The sequence below is a fragment of the Nicotiana attenuata genome, unplaced genomic scaffold, assembly GCF_001879085.1.
Source record: "Nicotiana attenuata strain UT unplaced genomic scaffold, NIATTr2, whole genome shotgun sequence".
NCBI classification, from domain to species: domain Eukaryota; kingdom Viridiplantae; phylum Streptophyta; class Magnoliopsida; order Solanales; family Solanaceae; genus Nicotiana; species Nicotiana attenuata.
In genome coordinates this window covers 223,083-240,662 of record NW_017670755.1, presented here as the reverse complement: position 1 = coordinate 240,662, position 17,580 = coordinate 223,083, and the positions used below count along the sequence as shown (strand labels likewise).

Sequence of the window (17,580 nt, the reverse complement as noted above, 5' to 3'; positions counted from 1 at the left end):
TTTTTTTTTTTTTTTTTTTGTTTGTGAGATGGAAAACATTTTGTAAGGGAATAATAAGGTTAAAAGCTTTTAACTACTGCAGACAGGATAGGGATTATAAGGTTAATAGGATGTGGTAAGCTTTTAACTACTGCAGACAGGATAGGGATGATAAGGTTAATAGGATGTGGTTGATGTTTATTATAAAGAGGTAGGGTTGCCTTTGTTTTGGGGTTTGGGGCGGTCACTAGATTTTGAGTTACATTGTTTAGACAACTTAATGACCTGGTTNNTTGTGGCTGCTTTTTCTTTTTTCATCATCTTGGGTTATGGTGATTAGACAACATATGATGAGAGGAAAGAATATTTTGTTTTTCAGTAGATAAGTTAGGAAGGGAAGATATACTGGTTTGCTAACCATGAGGCAAAGTAGCCTATTCCAAAGGAGTAGTCATTAATCAATAGGTTTCTAATTGCATGTATTTCCTTTTCAGAACGTACTAATCAGAGTTGAATACAGATAATTTTGATTCATGTATTGTACCAAGTGTTCTCTTCTATTTCTTCTGATAGTTATAAGTTGTTAATTGGCTCATCTCCATAGATGATTCTACTGGGAAATACACTGCGACAGTATACTGAATACTTAATTATCTATTCGGAAAGAATATGTACGAGAAAAGTCATCTAAACATCAAACAAGAATCAAGACAGTAGTATTTATCACAGTCTCTACTGGAGATTAGTTGTAATGTTTAAATATTCTTGAAAAAGAAATATGGACGAGGATGGCTATGGGGCTCAAAAGTATTTGCATAATTGTCTGTAAGACTGAGCCAATTTGAAAGGCATGTGATTAGAAATGTTGATTCATTACGGTTGTTGTATGTCTTCTTTTTTGGAGGAATAGATATGCCTGTAAGTATGAATGAAGCCTAGGAAGAAATAAAGGACAATTTTCTGAAATAAATTGTTATATTGACAAAATGGTCCCCCTTTTTTTTTTTTTTTTTTTAGCATGTTTTCTTTTTGGAGGTATCGATTTCCTGTAAGTATGAACGAAGCCTAGGAAGAAATAAAGGACAATTTTCAGAAATAAATTGTTACAGTATATTATAACAACTTATATAACCGATGGATATATATGTTAGCTAATTTGCAGCGACATTCTTTTCAAATTAAGTGCGAGCATGTGGAAGAGATGCATGCGACTTTAGTTACATGGTCTCTTTTGTTCTAGAATGTACATGTCTTTTTCTATTACTACTTCTTTAGTTGTTATCACTTCTATATAGCAAGCAATTGACTAAACTCTCTCCCTTTCCCAGGTCGAGCATGGGCACAATCATACTCATTTACCTTACTCTAAGAGTTAGAATGAGCATTGATGGGGCTGGTAATGTTTAGTCTCTGCTTCTCTTGTCATCCACTCACGCCCATCATTTGTGAAAAGAGTTTTGCTAGGAATGTAAGCTTTTCAATGAATATCTTTTCTCGATTGTATTTCTTCATTAATGTTCAATGAGTAGGAATCCTTCGTCATCTGTACATAAAGCTAGCAGTTAGTATAAAAGCTGATCAATTTGCTGCGTGTTGCTTTCCAGTTAAGTTTCTTTTTGCTTAGTGTATGTTTCTCAAGAAGAGAGATGGAGAAAGCATATACCCACCCACCCACCCACCCACCCCTCAAACAAAAAAAAAGGTCCTTTACTGGAAGTGTGGTTTTCCCGTTGAAGATTTTAACAATTTAGAAGGGAAAACTAGTAAAACGTATTTGGAAAATACATTTTAGTCGTGTGGTGAAAACCAATCACTATGCGTATCGTTCTTACTCTACTGCTTCTAATGGTTTACTCTACTGCTTCTAATGGTTGGCTAGTTCATCAATTTGATGTTAAAAACACATTCTTATATGGTACTCTTAGTGAAGTGGTATCCATGGAAAAATCTACTGATTTGATTCACCCAAACTTTTCTCTTCATGTTTGTGGGTTGAATAAAGCACTATAGCTTAAATAGACCTCAAAGATGTGGTTATTGTGTTACCTGTTCTGTAATGCTAAGTCTGTATCTGTCTCTCTTTTCTATATCCTCTTTAGACGCTACTAATTTCTCTCATTTTTCTAGTCGCACTCAATATCGGAGCCTTTTTCTCTGTCTTCTATCTCACTTCTAATCTTCCTGATCTTGCTTTTGCGCGCTCAATCAAGTGTCGCGGTTCATGTCTCTCACTCGGATGTACACAGTGCTGTAGAAGAATCGTACAGAAACGCAAAAGCCTCAGGTGTTTGGGGTTGGAGAGCAGGGTCTGAGGTTTCAAAGGGTAAGTGCCAATCACATGTATTTATTTATCATAAAAGGGAAGAAAAGGTGTCATTCACAAGTGTCCTAACACAGGCTAAAAGTCTAACTGAAATGATCAACTTTCATCATGAACGGCACAGAGAATGGCCAAAAGAAACGAATTCCTGAATTAGGAAAAGAAAAGCCGTTACATAACAGCAACAAGTGCATCTTCAATGATTTCCTCCTCGTCAGAGCCAAAAGGATTTGTACAAACTAAACTGACAAAAAGCTCATTTTTATCTAAGAAATTAGCTAATTGAACTTCGTAATAATAACTGGACGCAACTGCATTTTCCTGTATCCAACTTCTTTATCTCTGTCTTCCACACAACCTCCCTCTTGCTGCTCCGTGTTAGATGTATCTGTTGTAGGCTTCAATTTCACGTCGACCATATCTTCTGATTTTGTGAATGATAGTGTTTCATCCCTGGTAATGCAGCAGCAATTTTTCGGAATAGAGCTTAAAATCTACTAGCAATATAAGATTTTGTTTTCATTTTAGAACATTTGAAGTTGCGCCAGTTTTTTTCATCAATTCAATGCCCAATTTTCCATCCACCAAATACTCCTCTCAAGTGAATGAACAGAAGTGGGTGCCCAAAATTGTCTTAGAAAATAAGATTCAAGAGCAAGACCACAACACTACGGAATTTTGCAAATCTATGATGGATGCCAAAAGCAAAATCCTAAACATGAATTAAATCAAGTTGGTCGCTCACGAAAGGGGAAGCAGATAGAGGCCAACTTTAGTCGCTAATCTGGGACCCAGTTATAAATTTTTAATAATAATATTATTATTTAAAAAAATTATAAAATATAAATTAATATAATTCAAAGTTAGCGACCAAAGTTGGTCGCTTACTAAAGGGAAAGCAGATAGAGACCAACTTTGGTCGCTAATCTGGGACCCAGTTCTAACGTCTAACAATTATATTATTAATTTAAATATTGTATAAAATATAAATAAATCTATTTAAATTTAGCGACCAACATTGGTTGCTAATTTTAATTTTTTGGATATTTAGTGACCAACTTTGGTCGCTAATTTGAATTTCTGGATAATTAGCGACCAAAGTTGGTCTCTTTTCAGGTCAACATTGGTCAAAATTAAAAATCACTTTTGTATTTACTATCTAAATAATATAAATGTAATCTGTTAACACTTTTGTAATACAAGGGATGAATACACTAAAATATACTCTGACATGCTATATATGTAGTTAAAGTAGTACAATGAAGCGTGTTATATATATATAAAATTGAATCATCGACTTATAACCTAGTGATGGATGAATGTAATCCATTAACTCTGTTACAATACAAATAATGAATACAGTATCATGTACTATAACATGCTATATATGTAGTTAAAGTAGCACGAAGTGTGTGTGTTATATATATACACATACTAACATATACTATAACAAGTTATATAAACGTTATAGTATTACAGTGAAGAGTCTATGTGTGTGTGTATATATATACACACACACATACTAACATATACTATAACAAGTGTTAGTATATGTGTATACATATATATATATATATATATATATATATATATATATATATATATATATATATACACACACACATACACACACACACACACACACAAGACACTTCACTATAATGTTATAACGTTTATATAACTTGTTATAGTATATGTTAGTGTGTGTATATATATAACACACACACTTCGTGCTACTTTAACATGTTATATATACGTTATAGTATTACAGTGAAGTGTCTCTGTGTGTGTATGTGTATGTGTGTATGTGTCTATATATATATATATATATATATATATATATATATATATATATATATATATATATATATATATATATATAAGAACATGAAGCGCTAGGAACACAGGGTCCGGTTCTTTCAGGGATTGCTTAAACTGTAAATTGATTCATCGACTTATAACCTACTCAGATGCATCGTTGAATATTAAAAACAAAACGTCTCGACTTATATCAATTTATCTCTTATAATTGATTCATCGACTTATAACCTAGTGATGAATGAATAAGATTGATCATCAATTACAACATAGTTTATGCGTGTGTATGAAATTACTCATATACTTAAATATAAGTTAAAAATTCCTTTACATACATGGTATTACAATCTATTAAAAGTAATTACCTAGTTAATATAATTTTTTTAATATTATGCTTATAGTTTTTAATTATTTATAATAATTGTAGTTAAATAAAATAAATATTTATAGCTAATAAGATTTTTTTTATAGCTTATAATATTTAAAAACCAAAATAGAAAAAAAAGTTATTTAATTTTTTTTTTTAGAAATAGCGACCAACTTTGGTCGCTATTTTGGTCAAACAGTCAAAAATAGCGACCAACGTTGGTCTCTATTTTGATCAAACAGTCATAGCGACCAACGTTGGTCGCTATTTACCCAGATTTCTAAAAAAAGCGACCAAAGCAGATTGGGCCTGATGTAACGGCCCAATGGCCTTAAAATTCCCCAGACCCACTCCTATACTCGGCTCAGCACCCCTTCACTTTAAAACCTCACCTTTCCAAACCCTAGAGAACACAATCAGATCCCCCTTAAGGCCTAGCGCCGTCACCCTTCTCTCTCAATCTCCCCTTATTTTTTTCTTCTCTCTTTTTTCTGCTAAAGCACTGCTTAGAGACCATGGAAAGAGCATCGCTGTACGGCGTTTTGTTGTTCAGGTTAGTGCTCTTTTTCTTTAACTTCCTAAAATTTTCCCTTGATTCTCTGTCAATACTTTCTTCAACCACAAGAGCAGTGATTTTGATCTCCTTTGACTTTAAGTTCTTTAGCAAACAAACCCACCTCACAGCAACCTTTTCCATTGTGGCTTTCACGATTTTGCAGCGATTTGCTTTGTTTTACTTTTTAATTTTTTTTCTTTGTTTTAGTTTCTAACTTCACACATGTAGATCTGGATATTTATTCAATTTTTTTTGTTTGTTTCTTTCAATTATTTCTCACATTATTTGTTAAGCGATTGACTGAAAATGATGTTATTGACTAATTGTGATTTTTTTTTATTTTTTCAGAATAGGAACAAGCAAAATGAAGGAGAGATGAAGAACGAAGAGCAACAGAATTCTCTTTTTCTTTTTTAATGTATTTTTTGTATATTTATTTGTTGAGGAACTACTGTAAATTGTCTAATATTAAAGTTATCATATAGTACCTGTTTGTAAAGTTTAGTTTGATATGAATTTGATTTGTAATGTCAAATTTGTTTTTTGTTGTATGAGTTATTTAATAAAATTATTTTGAGTCCCAAAAATTTAAATTTTGAAATAGGTATTGCAGCATTTATAAACTGCTAGTATTATTTTGTGGCAAATTAATTTTTTTTCCCAGAAATTCATTTATACCCAGAAAAGCGTCCGCTTTTCTATTTAAAAAAAATATTTTTTGGGCAATAGCGTCCAAAGTTGGTCGCTATTTAACCCAGATTTCTCAAAAAGCGACCAACCTTGGTCGCTATTCCATTAAAAAAAATAATTTCTGGAAATATAGCGACCAACTTTGGTCGCTTATATTTAAAAAAAAATTAAATTATTGAAATTAGCGACCAACTTTGGTCGCTTATCTTTAAAAAAAATTAATAAAAAAGCGACCAACCTTGGTCTCTATTTTCCAGATTTTAAAATATAATATTTGAATTAGAGACCAAAGTTGGTTGCTTTTTTATGATTAATAATAAATAAATAAATAACGTTTTTTACATTTAGAGACCAACTTTGGCCGCCAAAATTATATTATTAAAATAATAAAGCGACCAAAGTTGGTCGCTATAGTCTTTATCCGGAATTAGCGACCAACTTTGGTCCCTAAAATAAAGGGACCATCAATATAGCTACCAGGCCTCTTTGGTCGCTTTTTGGTCGCTTTTGGACTTATAAGCGACCAACTTTGATCGCTTTTTGTGGTCGCTTTTTGCCGGATTTCTAGTAGTGCGTGCTGGCACGGGCTAGCACCACCTAGTATACCAGAGCTGCAAAGCGAACTGTTCTATCTCTTTGACAAAAATCAAAACCAATGGTAGCCTGCATAATATAATGGAAGAATATAATGTTAGAAATGATCCAAATGATAAGCTTGGAGAAATTAGCTTTCATCTATCCCATATCCCCCAAAACACTTATATTATTATCAACTTTTAATACTTAAAAAATTAGCAACAATTATCAGTCTCTACTTTCCACTTCCTATGACAATCCTAACCTGCTTTTATATTTAACCAAAAATAGAAAATGTTTTATCCATACCAAATGGCAAATGCATCCATATATAGGGTGTGTTTGGTACGAAGGAAAATATTTTTCGAAAAATGTTTTCCAATTTTCCCATTTTAAATATATTTTTCTGTTTTAGTTTTTTTATTTATCGCTTTAAAGGTTCAAATTTTACAAATTCCAAAGTTATGGGTGTGGAGGCTTATGTGTTTGGAAGTTTACGGGTTTATAAATTATAAAGTTTATGGGTTCAAAATTCCGCGGTTTCGAAAGTTTAGTGGTTCGAAAGTTTATAAAATTTGTGGGTTCGGAAGGTTGTTGGTTTGAAAGTTTATGGCTTCATGTTTATTATATCTAAATTATTTATCAATACTCTTAAGAAGTCATTTTCCTTAATTTACGTACCAAACACCAAAAAATGAATAAAACTACTACTTGTTTTCCAAGAAAATATTTTCCACGGAAATATTTTCCGTTATACCAAACACACACATAGTGGAAAAAAATACTTGAAAATCCTACAGTACAAAGGCATGTGTTTTACATGCGCTTGGTTTTTGGCTTAATATTTTTGAAATGTTAAATAGACACATATATATAAGTGCATCGGGTGCTTAACAGGTTGATGTTCGGCCAAAATGCTATACTTTTAGTACATTACTCGCCTTATATTTTGTGGGGTTAGTGATTAATTGTGCGACATTTGAACTAAATTGTGTTGTTTTATGTGTAGGAGCATTGGAAAAAAGAGTCAAATGAAAGTTGCACAAAAAGAAGACGAAAATGCAAAAAAAGAGCACAAAATCACTAACTACCCAAGCCGTGCTAAGGCCAAGCATAGCCAGCTCTATAGCTTGCTTTACCGTGCTACAGACCAAGTATAGCCAGCTTGACCGTGATACAGGCTAGGCGTAGCCAGCTCCGTAGCCAGGCTGACCGCGCTATAAGTCTGGCCTCGCGAGGTCTATACCCTGGTGATTAGAAGTTGCCGGTTAAAAGAGTCCAACCCGGATTTGGACTGAGGGATTTCGGCCCTAATATATAAACACTCCCCAAACGAGTTGAAAAAGCGTTGGACACTATTTTGGAGAAGAAAAAGGCTACAGAGTACTGTGGGCAAGAATCAAATGTGTTTTTCTTCCGTTTATCTCTTTAGTTTGTAGTTTAATGTCTTTGAACATCATGATGATTGTTGATACATTTATGAGTAGCTAAACTCTCTCATCTAGGGTTTGATGAAACATATTGAAGGATGCTTTTTCACTACGTTTAGTATAAATTTGCCGTTGATCTTTCTCTACTTGTTTAACTATATTTTCGTTGTTGTTGATTGAAGATCTCTCAATTAACTGTGCCTATTTATTATGTATATTGCTCGAGAGAGAGTACACATTTAGGTCGTTATTGAATAACACTGCTCCAAATGTATTTGAGAGATCAATATGGAGGGTTTAAAGGCGGGATTAGAGATAACGAAACCTTGGTGCGATCGTAGTGAGCAGCGAATTAGTGCCGACTAGCGCAGTTCGAGAGAATACGTCTAGTAAATTGTGTAGTTGCTCGAGAGAGAGATAAGGCACCCAAAGTACTCACGATCGGTAGAGAATACCTAGGCAAATTTATAGGAAACGTGGCAGGGGAGATTCCGACAATAGGGAAAATCATAACCCTAGACTTTTTCAAATCTTGTCCACAATATTTGTTCTGTTAGTTATAAATTACTGCATTTTAATTACTTTGATCTTAGTTAGTAAGCATTCAAATCGTTATTTAATATTTCTGAAGGTTGATTACTTGAATTCGTGTGAAACTAGTGGTTGTAATTAGTAGGTTAATTTTCTGTGGGATTCGACTCCGGATTTGTAAACCAGATTGTATTTGCAACGACCGATAGGCCTCTTAGGAGGCATAGTTGGGTGTGATCAAATTTTGGCATCGTTGTCGGAAAATTAACGGTGTTATTAATTACCGCTAAAAGAATTGTTAGAATTCTTAGTTTAGTCAGCTTTTGTTACATCCCGTACTTTAGTATTAGGATATGTCGTATCGTAGTAATTCATATGAGCTTGAAGGGATTAACACCCTTTATGAGATCATAAAGGATTTGTGATTATGTCATTATAAGACCCCGTAAGTTTAACAACCTTGATACCGCTATATATATATATATATATTTGATATGGTATTTTGAGTGGAACACTTTTTGCAAAAATAGTTTGAACAAAATAATAATTTTATATAGTTATTAATATTACTACTTTCGAATATGCTTTAAATTATACACATAATATGAGAAAGTTTATAAAGGAGATTTTCTTTATTGTAAAGATAGAAATTATTTTCTCACAAGAAAAAAAGATTATCTTTTTACCATTTTAAGAACTAAGCGTACGAAATTTTATACTCTTTATATGAGATTAGGAAAATTAGAAGTTGATAAAATATATATTTTACATGGATATTTTAATGAAATATTAGTGTATGTATTTTTTATACGGTCCGAGTTATAATACCCGATATTTATGGACTAGTGCCATACAAGGTATGACATGACCATGATAATAAGGTGTATAAGGTGTGTTAAAAGTGAGTAGTATTTTAAGTAATTTGAGATAATCCTTAATTATATGAATTATTGGGTAATGTGAGAATTAACTAGTTAATTAATAATTAGTGGTTGAGTAATTCAAGTCTTTGGATAAGGGTAATGAGCCAAAACGTGGCCGCACAATGAATCTTCATCAAAGCCAAAGTGTGACTCTTATTTCATGTAATTAGGTGACAAAATTTAAGGGATTTTTGTAGCAAGTCATCACCACCTTGATAAAGACAATTAAAGAAGATGTCGTGCTAAGGCTATCATTTTAGAGCATATGAATTGTGCTTATTCTCATTCATCACATACTTATCCAACCCTCATAGCAAGGAAAATTCCAACTTCATGTTCATAAAAATTTAAGAAAACACTACGTTGATCAAAAGAGACTAATTCTTGAAACAACAAAAGGAAAATTTCAACAAGATTGTGTCACACCTCCTTTTTTACTACCCGAGGGGTATCTAAAGGTTTTTTCAATTAAAGTGATATTATTCGAAATGGGATTAATTAATTTATCAAAGTCGCCACTTGAAATAGTTTATTTGGTGTCCCAAGTCACCGATTTATTTTTTAAAATCTCAAATCGAAGAAATTTCGACTTTATTTTTAAAAGTCTGCGAACCAAAAATTCTAAGTAAATAATTCTGTTAACTCGGGAGAAGGTGTTAGGCATTCCCGGGTTCCGTAGTTCTAGCACGGTCACTTAAATTATTAATATTAGCCTATTATCGGATTTACTACACGTTTTAAATCTATTGTGCATTTTAAACTTTTAAAACCGCTTTTAATTATTGTATGGAATTATTCTGGAACAATTTACGATTATCGTACACTTGTTTGTTTGTTACACATTGTGAATTATATCACGGGAACCGTACCCACGATCTACAACATGTTTAATTTATTAAAGTTATTAGAAGTTGTGGCCGGATCACATAAATGTACCCCGGATTTGGGAATTAAATATCACAGCTACGTCACGGAAACCGTACTCGTAGCCGTGATGATTTTATTACAAACGCGCCTAAAGCAAGCTACGATGTTCATTAACTATTTTCATAAAGCTAATTAATCCCAACAGCGTACGTCGCATCTTAATGAGACGACACACTTTGCTTATATTACCAAAATTATTTCATTTTTGCCTTACATTAGATGTTACTGTACACGTTAGTAGCCTAATGTGAAACTGTAGGCTTCAAAGATCTTACATGATAGCTTTGTCCACATTCCCAATATTTATATTCATTTGCATTTAAACTACAAATAAAAGAGTCACAGCCAATATTAATTAAACTAAAAAAAAAAAAAGCAAACTAATCTACACCAATTTAATATGCTTAACACATCATATCAAATGCTGCAATGAATCCATAAATTGTAGAAGAATATGGCCGTTCAGCTTCTTCATAGGTGCCTTTTCAAGGAAAATGTTTAACTTTTACTTTAATAATAAAGGAGATAAACGGGAAAATAGTACAAAAACCCCCAAAAAATGAGGAAAAACATAAATGCAAGTTATTATATAGATTTACAACAATGCCAAACACGTTTAGGAATAAAAATCCCAGAGTATCTATATAACATTAAAATTGAAAAAAAAAAATTCCGTTTCACAAGACTTAAATAAGAAAAGGAACTAAAACTAACCTTATGCAAATCCTAAAAGTGGATATTATCAGTTACTACACCAGTTAATATGCTTACCACATCAAGGGGATGAACACAAATGGCAGAAACCAAAATACGGGCAATTAACAAGTTCATAAAACAGAACATATTCATTCATGTAGCTATAAACATGTATTACTGAACCAAAATAAGTAAGAAAGAGACCTTAGCAAGCAACTTCTCTTATCTGAACTTGATTAGTACAATATCTCTATGCCAAACAAGAGCACCGAATCAAGAGTGAATCGGCAAGCGCAGAAAATCTCTTCTAAACTCAAACCCGGACAAAACCTCGATTGAAAATCGAAACTCGAATTGTCGAAAATCGTAAGACCGGCTAGATCTGAATAGTTTCAGGCCAAAACCTGGCTGATTTTAGGTGGCGATTGGGCTGCTTCAATGGCGTGATTTTAGGTTTATTTGGGGTCAAGTTTATAGGGGTTCCGTACCCTTTTCTGGGAGTTGTTTCTGCTTATTTTGGTACTGTTTTGGTCCCTTGTTCAGCTGGGATTGTTTTTAGGAAAGAAGAGAAGAAAAGAAAGACATGGCTACCGGTTTAAAGGTGGTTTGATTTAGGTTTCATTTTTTGTTGAAGATGATAGCAAATGGCTGGAAAAATAGGTGTTTAGGATGTGGAGTTCCATGGTTTTTTCTCAAGTCAAAAAGAGAATGAATTTTGATGGGGTAGGTAGGTCCTCTTCTTAGCTGCTGCGCCTTTTTTTTTTTTTTTTTTTTACCAGAATGACAGGGTAGCTTCCATTTCAGTACAATAATGGAGAACACATATAGCAGTAAACCATAACTCCATGTATGGAAAATTTATATTCGTTACAGGGAGTTGATCTACTTACATTGGTACTTTCAATTTCTTTTAGAAATTTCTCTGGATAGTCAATATAGTCGGCGCATTCTTTCTTTACTCTAGCCACAAGCTCTTTCTCTTCGGCTCCTTATCAAAATACTCATAGTCAACTTATCTGGGAGGAATCCTGATTTCTTCATCAGTTCATACATTTCCATTGCCTTCTCTACGAGATCTACTCTAAAGTATGCCCCGATAAACTCAGTATAGGTTCTGCTGTCTGGTTGTAAGCCCTCCTTCGTCAGGTCCACAAAGAGTTGTTCAGCCATTCCAATCAATTTGTTTTTGCCCAGCATCATTATCATACTATTGAACACAGATAAATCTGGTATATACCATTTTCTTTTTTTTTAGTTTTAGGAGTTAGCATTATTTTATAGGGGTAGGAATTAGGTTAGGTCAAATGAGAAATGGGTATGGGTTCAATGTTTTGGGCTTGAAGGGATTTGGGTTATGAACTTGGGCTAATTAACTTTGGGGTAGGAAGACTAAATCAAAATTCTTTTTTTTTTCAATTATCTTTTTCTTTGATTTTAAAATCTAATAAAATCCTAAATCAATCTAATTTGTAAAAATTAAAATTGTTTATCTATTAAAATAACTAATTAACTTAAAACTTAATAAAAACACTACTTTCTATAGACTAAAAGCTAAATATGTAAAAATGATCATTTTTGTGATTTTTTTTATTAAAATTAATTCCTACATGCAAATTGAACCTAAGATGGCATGAAATTAAAACGTGACAATTTTTTATGATGTTTCTATGATTTTAAAATATTAAAAATGCATGAAATGCAACTAAATAAAGAAAAACTTCTAAAATCCCCTAAAAAATCATTTTTGGTTTATTTTTAGGAGTTATTTTCATTTAGGGCAAAAATTAGGTGCTCACAGACTTCATATGAATTCTTGCAATGCTTAGCAACGTGAGAATTTGCAATTCTAAGGGAGTACGATGCAATCTTTCTCAAGAATATCATACGAATTTTCCCTACTTCGATCCGCCGTTACATGTTGTCGCAATTAACGCGTGTAAAGGGATTGTCAAGATAATCGGCTCAAGTATGCTAAGGCTATCCCTTCTTTCTTTTGGCATGATCCAAGAAACGATACGTAAATGTAATGTTATTCCATAAATGATTCTACTCTTAGCAGTTAAGGATGTCTATGTTATTCGTTCTTGTAACATGATATTCAAGCATGTCTAAGTATGTACCGAAGTCTCTATTGAGGTATTTGATAAAGATGTTAATGTTTATACTATAGTAATACATACATCTTCATGCATATGCATTTACCATCGAGCTACGACTGATCGGGTAGTCATGCATTTACCATCGAGCTACGGCCAATTGGGCAGTTACATATTTACCATCGTGCTACGACCGGTTAGGCAGTCATGCATATTCATTTACCACCGTGCTACGGCTGGTCGGGAAGATATGCATTTATACCGGGCTACGACCGGTTGGCCAGTTACCACCGGTTGGGCAGTTATGTATCATTATTTACCACCGGTTGGGCAGTCATATATTTACCACCTTTCGACAGCCGGTCGGGCAGCTATCACTAATCAGTTGGGAAGTCATGCATCATAAGATATGGATAATAGTATCAAAGAGAAGCATTATATATATAATTATAATAAGTATGCATATACGGTAGCACTTCAGAGATTCAGGTTGATTCTTATATGTCTTTAAATAATGTTGACTTATTGTTATGTTTCAGTTTCGCCTTACATACTCGGTACATTATTCGTACTGATGTCTTTTTGTTGGGGACGCTGCATTAATGCTTGCAGGTATAGATAATCAGTTTGACGAGCCCTCATAATATATGAGGTTAGCAGTCAGGGAAGGATCGGTAAGACTCCACCTCATTTGGAGTGCAGCCGAGTCTATAAATCATCGTGTCAGAGTTTTCTACAGACTTATGGGTAGGCCGGTACCCTGTCCCATTTGATGTCAAATTATCTTAGAGGCTTTGTACATAGAGGTTCATTTTGTACAGTATGTCAGAGGCCTTGACGGCCCATATGTATTCATGTTTAAAGAACGATGGTTCATTGACGCAGTGTTCGTCCACTTATAGTTATGCACTATGAGTTGTTGCCATGTTGGCCCACGATCGTCACAGAAAGAATGAGTTACAGAATGGTTCGCTCGGGCCAGTACGGCATCGACTGCCAGCCACGCCTCCCCAGGTTTGGGGTGTGACAACTTTCTCGACTTGAAATTCATTATATTGAAATTCTAACGTTTGTAGTCTTGTGTGTTACAGGTGCATGCCTAGAAACTCCTCAAGAATTGGTGAATTGTATGAAGCATCACCGGACCCTGAGAAAGCTTTCAAGGCACTAAATCGAGCAAACAAGAAAGACAAACGACAACAGAACTCAACAGAACGAATCGAACTAGACATGGGTGACATAATAGATAACCCAAACAACAGAAATAATGTGGATGACCCGAATAATCAGGGTATGGCACCTCTTGTTCCAGAAAGCAGCCTTGCATGATTGGGTGCAACCCACCGCTAAAAACCTGGCAACCGCAATTGCTGTCCCTCCAATACAAGTGAAATCATTTCAAATTATAGAAACATGCTACATTTGTTGCAGAACAAGGGAATGTTCTCGAGGTCTTACATTCAAGATCCACAGCAGTATCTAAAAAATTTTCTGATGATTTGTGTCACGCAAAGGCAACCGAATGTGACATCGGATGCGATAAGACTGTTGTTATTTCCGTTCTTAATGACGGGAGAGGCTCAGACTTGGCTCAATTCGCTCCCCATAAACTCCATCGCTACTTGGGAGGAATTAGTCAAGAAGTTCTTGAACAAATTTTACCCACCCAATAAGACTGCCAAGCAAGTTGATGAGATATTTTGCTTTAGGCAGAAACCAGTTAATACATCGCAAGAAACGTGGGTGAAGTTCAAGGGGATGTTCGTGAAGTGTCCATGCCATGTCATTCCTGATCAGAAGCTGGGGCAAAGGTTCTACATGAGATTATCAGACAACTTGAAGGCCAATGTTGATGCTTCAGCAGAGCATTTTTGAGCAAATCAATTATAGAATGTAAGGTCTTACTTGATAAAATGGCTCAAAACTCGAGATGGATGATAAGGGACTCTACAATCATTCCTGTAGTACACTCAATAGCTCCAGACCCAATCAACTCAATGGTTGAGAATATGGACACTATGATGACGCAGTTGAGTATCCTAACCAAAAAGATTGATGAGTCAGGCCAAAAGCAGGTGCACATAGTTGACACGACAAATGAAGGATTATGCACACATGCATTAATCAGCCATATGTGTGCTCGTGGAGTGGTGAGAGTGACAATCAGAACTTTCAAAAGAATATGAACTATGTGGGTAACTATAGAGATCAGAGACGAGGTGGTCAGACTTGTGGACATCAGAATCAACAATATAGGCCAACACAGTAGCAGTACAATAATAATAATAATAATAATAATAATAATAATAATAATAATAATAATAATAATAATAATAATAATAATAATAATCATCCTGGAACTGCATGACCATAGGGTCAAGCTATGCCTTATCAAAGGCAATAAGGGTACAATCAGCAGAATTAGCAACTAGCTTATCAGCAACCTCAATAGCAACAGATAGTGCGACAAGATGATAGGTTTTTTGAAATTAAAGGAATGTTGCTATAACTTATTGGGTCCAGCGGGAAAATAGAAGAAAAGGTCCACCAGATGCACGAAAATTTAGTATCACATGACTCAGCTATCAAGGGAATTGAGATTTAACTAGGGCAAATATCCATGGCCCTTAACAATCGACCTCAAGGGATGTTACCTGCGGACACACATGTTAACCTGAAAGAGCAGGGCCCGAAGCAGCTGATGGTTGTGAGTTTGAGAAATGGTAGAGATCTTAATTTAGAGCAAGAAATTACTCGCGAGAACTGACCAACTGAGATACTTGTGCCAGTACCAATTGAGGTAGATGAGTCAACTGAGCTAATAGAAGTAAGAGTGCAGCCAACCCATGAGGAACTAAACAAAGAAAAAGAGGTTGCAAAGGATACTGAGAAGGTGAAAGAGAAGGCATTAGAAAAAGTGCCTGAGCACGATCTAACTCAAGCCACAAGAAAGAAGCGACCTCCAGCACCCTTCCCGCAGGGGTTGGCCAAATACCAGAAGGATGAGCAGTATAAGAAATTCATGGAGATGTTGAAGCAGATTCAAGTGAACATTCCACTGATTGATGCCTTGAGGGAGATGCCCGATTATGCAAAAATGATGAAGGACTTGATGTCTCGCATGTTCGACTTTCATGATTTGGCAATTGTGACACAGACTCAGACCTGCAGTGTTGTCGTGACAAGACCTATAGCTGAGAAGCTATCGACCCAGGGAGTTTCACAATTCCGTGCACCATAGGTAGCTATGCTTTTGCAAAGCATTGTGTAATTTGAGGTAGAGAATAAACTTGATTCCCTTGTCTATCTATAAGAGTTTAGGCATTGGAAGGGCAAGACCCACATCCATGTTACTACAGCTAGCCGACCGAACGGTGAAGAGGCCATCAGGTATACTTGATGATGTACTTGTGCAGTTTGGAAAGTTTGTGTTTCCGAAAGATTTTGTCATTCTAGACTTCCAGGTTGATGAAGAGATTCCCATAATTTTGGGAAGGCCATTCTTGGCCATAGGGAGAGCTTTGATTGATTATGAAACTGGGAGCTAAAGATGAGACTGAACGGTGAAGAAATAACATTCAATGTGCATAAGTCTATAAGGCGACCCAATGCGTTTGCTAATTGCTCTCTGATCAAAGTCGTGGATGTGATTTTGGATGAGGAAGATGAGGCACTAAATGCAAAAGACCCCATAACAGCCTGCCTGATGAACTTAGAAGAGGTGGGTAGTGAGGACATGGCGGAGTGGGTTTTGGCCCTTGAAGGCCAATGGTACTGGAAAAGAGATCTCAAATTCGAGCCTTTACACTTAGAAGAAAGAAAGACCCCTCCAGCTAATCCATCAATCGAGGAGCCACCACAATTGGAGCTAAAACCATTGTCGTCCCACCTCATACTTTCTTGGGACCTAGTTCGACATTACTTGTTATTATCTCATCCGGTTTGTTAGATGTGCAGGTAGAATAACTTTTGTAGGTTCCGAAGGAGTGCAAGACTGTAATTGGGTGGATCATTATAGACATAAAGGGTATCACCCAACATTTTATATGCATAAGGTTCTACTGGAAGATGGGCACAAACCTACCAGAGAACATCAAAGAAGGATGAATCCCAACATGAAAGAAGTGAAGAAAGAAGTGATCAAGTGGTTAGATACGGGAATCATCTTCCCTATCTCTGAGCAAGTGGGTTAGCCCATTTCAGTGTGTGCTAAAGAAGGGTGGAATGACTGCACTGCAAAATGAGAACAACGAGTTGATCTCAACAAGAAGTCACGGGATGGTGAATCTGTATGGATTACAGAATATTGAACAAGGCCACCTAAAAAACCATTTTGCGTTGCCATTCCTTGACCAGATGTTAGATAGATTGGCGAGGAGGTCCCAATATTGCTTCCTTGATGGATACTCTAGGTATAACCAGATCTCTACTTCCTTGGAGGACAGAGAGAAAATGTTGTTCACCTATCTGTATGACATCTATGCCTTTCGGAGAATGCCGTTTGGCCTATGAAATGCACCCGCCACGTTCCAAAGATGCATGATGGCTATCTTCATAGATATGGTAAATGACATAATGGAGGTTTTCACAGATGACTTCTCAGTGGTGGGGAACTCATTCGATGATTGCCTTATGAACTTAAAAAAGATTTTTGAAGAGGTGTATGAAGAC

General features: G+C 35.2%; 2 protein-coding genes across 4 annotated transcripts in view; both read left to right on the top strand.

Annotated features, from left to right (window-relative positions):
* The window catches only part of LOC109243040, a 10,310-nt gene extending 4,771 nt beyond the window's left edge, over nt 1-5,539 (top strand). The window contains exons 5-7 of one of the 3 annotated variants that reach the window (XR_002070474.1): nt 1,308-1,447; nt 2,190-2,302; nt 5,389-5,539. Coding sequence is in view for 1 of the 3 variants with exons in the window: in XM_019409931.1 (XP_019265476.1) it covers nt 1,308-1,386 (79 nt within the window). In the remaining 2 variants the exon portion in view is untranslated. Of the gene's footprint in view, nt 1-1,307; nt 1,583-2,189; nt 2,303-5,388 lie in introns of those variants that run through there. The other 2 variants (XR_002070475.1, XM_019409931.1) reach the window with 2 other exon arrangements.
* A 9,990-nt stretch (nt 5,540-15,529) lies between these two features.
* Nucleotides 15,530-16,457, top strand: LOC109243033. Its single transcript, XM_019409924.1, has 4 exons — nt 15,530-15,632; nt 15,699-15,955; nt 16,067-16,139; nt 16,231-16,457. The coding sequence occupies exons 1-4, from the start codon at nt 15,530-15,532 to the stop codon at nt 16,455-16,457; spliced, it is 660 nt and encodes a 219-aa protein (XP_019265469.1).
* Nucleotides 16,458-17,580: the final 1,123 nt, after the last annotated feature.